Consider the following 7,047-nt stretch of genomic DNA (forward strand, 5'->3'; position numbering starts at 1 on the left):
TATAACTTGTAAATATTATCACCGACAACAGAACATAATAGACCTAGCCGACATAATCCAACGTCATTTTAAAAGAGCATCAAACAAGAGTCAGAATCTGTTGTAATAAGTTAATAACAACTGTATTTCTTATCCTGAATTTATAGGTAGCATGATCATAAAGAACTAAAATAGTAATTGATGTACTCTTTCTAATATAGCCTAAACAATGCTTAAATAAATAATGTTTACAAATAATCATGTATAATAACAATTTAACGTGTTTTACATTGTATCTCAAGATAAATATATGAAATGTAATTACCAGTCACAGATGTTTTTACAATTAAAAGAAAACAATAATTGATCATAAGTTTTTTTTTCGAAAAGTGAACTATTAAAAACCGCCCGACAAGGGGAAAACTAACACAACAAGATTACGACATAACTACATGAGCTTAAAATTACACCAATCTAGCCAAATGGCCATTTTTTTAACATAACTACACGAAAAACCTATCACCAAGATGACAAGATCCCATGAATAGTTTCTTGAAGGCGCTCCTCATTCGGTACTTGTTTATGAATCTCAAAGATGTCTTGAGCTAAGAATACAATACTTGGATCAAACTTGCACCAATTCCTAACAAAGCTCAAAACAACCGAAAGCCAAGATACAAGAGGTAAAAATGTTGCACTTGCTCGGATCCGTCTACACCATTTGAAAATGAACATTGAGCATAAGATAATAGCATCAAAAGGGCAGTATTTTTTTATACAACTACAATTTTGTACACTTAACAGTTATAATAAGGTTACAAAAAGAAAATATAATTGATGCCCTCTTTTGTATATACCCTAAAATAATATTATTTTTCACACAGCCAACATAAATCAAAATTGAAACAATGTTTATACAACACTTACAAATAATTATATAACATTGTATCAATGTATCCTGTGAAATATAATGTACCATTGTGCATTCTTTTAAATAGAAACAAAACAATAATTGATGATTGACAAATTGTAGAATATGCCAACCAATCCAACTCACTTCTTTTACAATATCTTGAAAGATAAAGAAAATCTCAAACATCTGAAAAAAGTAACAATGTAGCCGAACAGTTACATTGCAATGGTAAAGTAGAAGATTGATCATTTATCTTCCTTTTGTTACAATTTACAACCCAAAGGAAAATGAAGCATCAGTGACACCATCAATAATAATCTTTAACTTTATCTTTTTCAGCAAAAATTACACCTTTTCAGTATAAAATCATCAATCCCTCAAACCAAAAAACAAAAGCTTCAAATCCCATTTCTGTCCCCTCAACTTTGAGCAGAAATTCCAAAATTTACACCAATGTACTCACCTCCTAATGCACAATGTACAAGTCATTATTACATGTCTTGAAATGGGAATTTCAAAAGAATGAGCACTTTGATGCATTGATCCCAGTCTGCAGAAGCAATAAGAAACTTTGATCATAAAAGTGAATCCAATAATCATTCAAGAGTTAACATGTTTAACAGAAGAATCATTGTTTATAGTACCTGGATCGCGAACACCAAACGCTTTCTAATCATAAGACACGAGTTTGATCAATCATGAACCATAATGCGTGTGTTTTTATCATTGGATCCAGTAAAAGGTTCATCCTTGCCATGTTCTTTAGCCAGATTCTTCAAAAATGAAACAAAACAGATTATATGAAAAGTGTAAAAAAAAATTTACACGATATGAATCTAACAAGAAATTTATGGGTCGGGGTTAGTCTAAACAGGTTCAGGTCAAACTTGCAGACACGTTTAAGCTATACAAGTCGTGTTTGTGCTTTAAGTTTATAGTTTTGTATTGAAAATCTGTTATAACAAACAGATTATGTAATTTACGCCAAAATCTAAACTACAAAACAGAATAAAAATTAAGTTGTATAGTTTAAACTTAATTATTTTATATATTCGCATATTTTTTGTTGAGATTGGGTATTTTACGCCAAAATAAGAATAAAAGAGAACAAAAAATCAAGTTTTATGGTTCAAACGTATTTATTTTATATGTTTGAATAATTTTTTTTTTGAGTTAGGTATTTTATATGTGTCCACTTTTATGCAAAATCTAAGTACAAAAGAGGGAAAAAAATCAAAGTTTATAGTTAAAACAATTTTTTTATATATATTTTGATATTTCATGTTAATATTTCGGGTTAAACAGGTCGGGTTCAATTTCCCGTTTATGTCATGTTCCTGACCTATTTAACACCTAAGAATCTTTTTTTTAGGTAGGTTAAAAGCCTATGCATACCCTGGTTGAGAATTTGGATATGGGAATCCACCAAAGTTCAGAAGTTGTAACTACAAGAAATCCAAAATGCTTGATTTCCTGAAAAGAACATAAAGAATCTTTAAAAACAATTCAAATAAAGTAATAACCTGTTTAGCAAAAAAACAAAAGAATACAAATCTTACAATGCCAAGTGAGCCCTTAATATATGTTAAGATCACCATATCTTCTTGAATATGGTAATAGTTCTTCAACCTCGATTCGTGCAGAACCGTTGGTGGTTTTCTTGATTCTACAACGGTTTATCGACTCAACTTCGGCTATAAATATGCTGTAAACGGGCCTATGATCCGAAAATCTTGATTCCCCACGAACATATGACATTTGATGGAGTCCTCTACCATACCACAAGATTCGGTCACACCTTCACACGAGAAATCGGTTGAATATTAGTTAAAACTTAAAAATGTCGCAAATGATGTTCTTTAATTAAAGCTTTCATTTTTTTAAATATTTACCATGCGGGTGTTCTTCGTTTTTCTTTCGGGTGCATATCATCGCCTGCATATCGATCCGAGTTGTTTGAATATTTGTATGTTGGAGGGAAATATATCTTCCCTTCACTCCATCCTTTAAACACGCGTCCCCTTCTTTGTTCTATCCGAAGCTGTAATCACATAAACCCGTTTGGTCAAAACCTTTTTCGACCCGAACAAATATTTAAAAAAAAGTCTGTTTTGACCCGTTGAGAACTGAACCAAAACTGATAACGTTTGGACCCGAACTCACTTTACTAAACAAATTCACCTTTTTTATAACCTGTTCTGACCCGAACCCGTTTGACCCGTTACCGGCCGACCAGCCCACTCTATCCTATTAGTACGCAGAAAACAAAACTAAGTTTCTAGACTTGCCTGATCTTTTTCCAATAAAGCTCTCCAATTTCTCATCTCGACAAGCGCCTTTGCAGCTCGATACGAGAGGGCAATCCGGTAATTTAAATCTCCAAGCCATATAATTCGACTGCACACACAAAACACAAGAAACGTTTAAAAATCTTTAAAATAAAAAACTAACATCCAAACCATCTTATGAACTTTGACATACTCGTGCTCAAGGATCGTTTGAGGAGAATTCTCGTCTCCTGTTCGTTGAACCCGTGGAAACCGAGTTTTTCTAAGAATTTCCATAACATCTGAGTTTCGTCTCAACTCATCGCCTTCTTTTTCACCCGAAGTCAAGTGACTACATATGAAGCAAAAGCTCGTTTGATGCAACGACATGCTTATTGAGATCGAACCCTGCACACATTTAACATAAAGATTAATGTACATTAAAATGATTTACCTTATTTTATAAAAAGATTGAATAAAATATTCACCTTATTTCCAAGATAGCCCATCAAGCCTCTACCAACACAAGACACTTTCATATTCCTAACATCATCTCTAAGCTCACTCTTCACCCAAACTGTAAGATAAACCCCCACCATCTGCTTACTAGCAACCAAACAATACATCGAATTCGCACCCGCTTTATCCCTATCCTCCATCGAAAACGACCCACTAAACACACCCTGCGAATACCCACAATAACCAGGCGAATCATCCGGCCCATTGTCCTCATCCGAAGACCCCCCACAATAATCACTTTGTCTGTTCCCAAACATTGCACGATCACAAACGCTGTATCTGCTTTCAAACTGCGGGTGTGACACCGGCATTTCGTACTCTGTCATCCTCATGCTTCGGGATAATGACTGGAATGATCTGCGGTTGAAGAAGGATGACGAGCGTTGATGTGTTGACCCTTCGAAGTCTGAGTTTAGCTCGATGACTGGGTCGGGGACGGGTGAAGGGGTCTGGTAAGGTGTGGTGGTGGTTCCTGGGAGAGTGTTGAGTGTTTTTCGAATTAAGGCTAGCCATTTTTTGGCGGGACCGTTGTCTTCAGTGCCTAACACGTTGCCTGCGTTTAACGGGACGATTTCTTGGAACCTGGTTTCGAAACAAAGAATGAGAAATGTGAGATGAATCGGTTAGGTTTTCGGGTTTTTCGGTTTGGAACTTTGTTTGGCAAGCCGAACCAAAATCTTATTTCGGTTAAATTTGGGGTTTTGTTTAATTGGTTTATAACCGAATAATGAACGCTTCTATATACAAGATTATTCTTGAAAGAGCGCGTTTTTAACCAATAGTATGTTGAGAAAACGGGAGAAAAACATTAGGGGTACATTTCGATTTCGTGAAAAAAGTGAAAGTGTAGAATAGATAATTATTTATCTATCCATTATTTTCTTTATTCTATCTTGTCTTCTAAATTTTTTTATAAATAGCATAAATAAATACAAGGTTCTCTGTATCTACAATATCTCTAAATTTTAAAGAAATTATTATTAGAAAAAAAAAAGAATTAAAAAAATATTATTTAATTAAACAGAGATAGATATAGAAAATGATATGCCGGAATTTTTAAAGGTGACGTTTTTTTAGTTAAGTGACTGAAATTTGAAATAGAGATAGAGAACCTGACATAAATGCATGTGACATACATAGTATGTATATGTATTTAGGGAAAATATTACTATTCTATTTTTTAAAAAATCTTCATAAAAAATTAGTCAAGTTATTAATAAATGTGATAAGATTTAATGTGGTTCAGAAAAGAAGGAAAAAAAATACACACCCAAGAACATAAATGTCGGCAGGTGGTGAAGTATGCAACCAATCTTCAAGATTCAGGCCACTTGTCGGCGATTTTCCGGCCACATTCCAGGTAGCTGCAAAGATTCTGTCAATATTCAAATAATAATCAATCAATTTATTTATAAACATATTAAAAACATATGAACATTAAATAAACCAATTAATTAAACAAACCTGTAATTATGAACGTCTGTCACTTGATCATCATCAAGATCAATCCTACTCCGGCTCCGGCTATTAACATTATTCTTTTTACTTGATCTTTCTGAAAAAAAATAAAAATAAAAAGTTCAGATTTTTAATATTTTTTTAATCTTATTTGACTTATAATTATGTAAAATGAATTGGGTTTTTGTTAAATATTATGAAATTGAACTTATGAAAAAGTTAAGATTTTTAGCAATTTTTTTTATTTAGTTCAACTTATAATTATGTAAAATGAATTGGGTTTTTGTTAAATATTATGAAATTGGAGTTTTAGTGTTAAAAAGTTGAGATTTTTAGCATTTTTTTCATCTTGAATAAACTTATGATTATGTAAAAAGAATTGGGTTTTTTAAATAAAATGAAATAGGACCTGTTCTTTTATTTTTCTTGATGTTGCAATCTTCTCTCTCATTATTGTAATTGTTGATCCAATCTTCATCTCCATCTGCATATTTGGAACCCAATTAGAGAAATTTCATAAAATGTGTTTTAAATTTATAAATTAAAGAAATTTTCCTTTTAATAAAAAAATTTTATAAATTGAAGAAGAAAACAAAGAACAGATCTTGAACTGCAAAGAGAAAATGTGGATAAAATCCATTTAAATTCCAAATAAAATATGAACTGAAACATTCAGTCATTTATGCAGAAATAAAGCAAAACTTGCAGGTCAATTACTGTTCCCTGTATATAAACACAAAACACTAAAATAAATAAAAATTATATATATATATTACCTCTAGAACTAAAATCATCAGCATGAAAATCTTCAGCTTTGCTCTTTACACTAAACCATCTCTTTAGTGTTTTAGGCCAAGAAACCTTTAATCCAATAATCATATAAATAACCAAATAATCATTTTTTAATCAAATATCAAAAAAAAAAAAAACTAAAACTAACCTTGGTTTTCTTGCAGTTATCATCTCTCATTGTGTTAAAACTTCATAAAGATCACAATAAATAATTTTCAGATGAATAAATTTTTGGGATTAATGCATTTGGAATGCAAAAAAGATTCAAGAAAACGGTTAAAGATTGTATTTTTATTGACACCCACAAGAGATAAAAATAAAAGTAAAGAGAGTGTTGGATGTCAAGATATAAAGAGGAGAAGAAAGTGGCAGTTTCTTGGCATTTTGGTTACAATATTTGCAAACAAAGAGTCAAATCCTCAGTTGGGTGTTTGTTTGTTGTTTCTGTAGGAGTCTATTCCTATATTTACACCTATTTGTTGTGTACGCAAGAAACACTAGAAAAATAATAATATTGATAATAATAAAAGTGAACAAAAAATATCAAGAAAATGCAAAGAGGGTTTTCTTGATTTTCTTCTCTGCAAAAAACCTTGTTCTGGGTACATCAAAGTATGGAAGTTAAAGAGAATAAGGGGGGGGGGGGGATGGGGTGTGGTGGGACCCATATTCTACTATTTCCTCATCAACCAACCGAGGTTTTTGAGTCTTTACCCCAAATTTTTAGGCAGACCCATAATGAATATTAATGAGAGGGATTATGAAAATATTAGTTGGTTACAAACCATATAGTTACTGATTTAGGATAACTTGCATAGTTGCATTTGTTTCTATAAATGATGGTGTATTTATACCATTTATGCTACATTCCTAGTTTGGTTGTTTGGCTTAAAATCATTACTAAAACTAGGTGCTTTACAAATATGGTTGTTTGGTTTTAAGAATCGTTACTAAAATTGTCGCGCTTTTGAAAATTGATCGGTTTATGTCGTTTTGGCCAAACAACGCGTAGCGTGTTGATGAGATGAGACCAAACGGGTTTTTATATATAAGTGTTTATGAAAGCCGAGTGATTTTAATAATTTGAAAATCTTTTGACCATGTTACGAATGCATGTTA

General features: G+C 32.0%; 1 protein-coding gene across 4 annotated transcripts; it reads right to left on the reverse strand.

The window, feature by feature from the left end:
- Positions 1 to 987: 987 nt before the first annotated feature.
- On the reverse strand, positions 988 to 6,346 carry LOC143614990 (type I inositol polyphosphate 5-phosphatase 4-like). 4 transcript variants are annotated; one of them, XR_013150392.1, is made up of 13 exons: positions 6,077 to 6,346; positions 5,913 to 5,997; positions 5,546 to 5,620; positions 5,143 to 5,233; positions 4,949 to 5,053; positions 3,648 to 4,260; positions 3,374 to 3,567; positions 3,181 to 3,289; positions 2,785 to 2,933; positions 2,452 to 2,690; positions 2,288 to 2,365; positions 1,537 to 1,665; positions 988 to 1,442 (listed from the first exon to the last, which is right to left on the reverse strand). XR_013150392.1 is itself a non-coding variant. In XM_077088262.1 (11 exons), exons 1-10 carry the CDS (start codon positions 6,104 to 6,106, stop codon positions 2,468 to 2,470), a joined length of 1,674 nt encoding a protein of 557 aa, XP_076944377.1. In that variant the 5' UTR covers positions 6,107 to 6,346; the 3' UTR covers positions 2,280 to 2,365; positions 2,452 to 2,467. The 4 variants fall into 4 exon arrangements, 2 of the variants coding, with proteins under 2 accessions (XP_076944376.1, XP_076944377.1); XR_013150391.1 differs by having other exon boundaries at positions 2,288 to 2,690; XM_077088262.1 differs by lacking the exons at positions 988 to 1,442; positions 1,537 to 1,665 and having other exon boundaries at positions 2,280 to 2,365.
- Between the last annotated feature and the right edge of the window lie 701 nt (positions 6,347 to 7,047).

Source organism: Bidens hawaiensis, unplaced genomic scaffold (genome assembly GCF_021521415.1).
Source record: "Bidens hawaiensis isolate Kalapana, Puna unplaced genomic scaffold, B.hawaiensis_p1.1 tig00041658_1, whole genome shotgun sequence".
Classification (NCBI taxonomy): Eukaryota; Viridiplantae; Streptophyta; class Magnoliopsida; order Asterales; family Asteraceae; genus Bidens; species Bidens hawaiensis.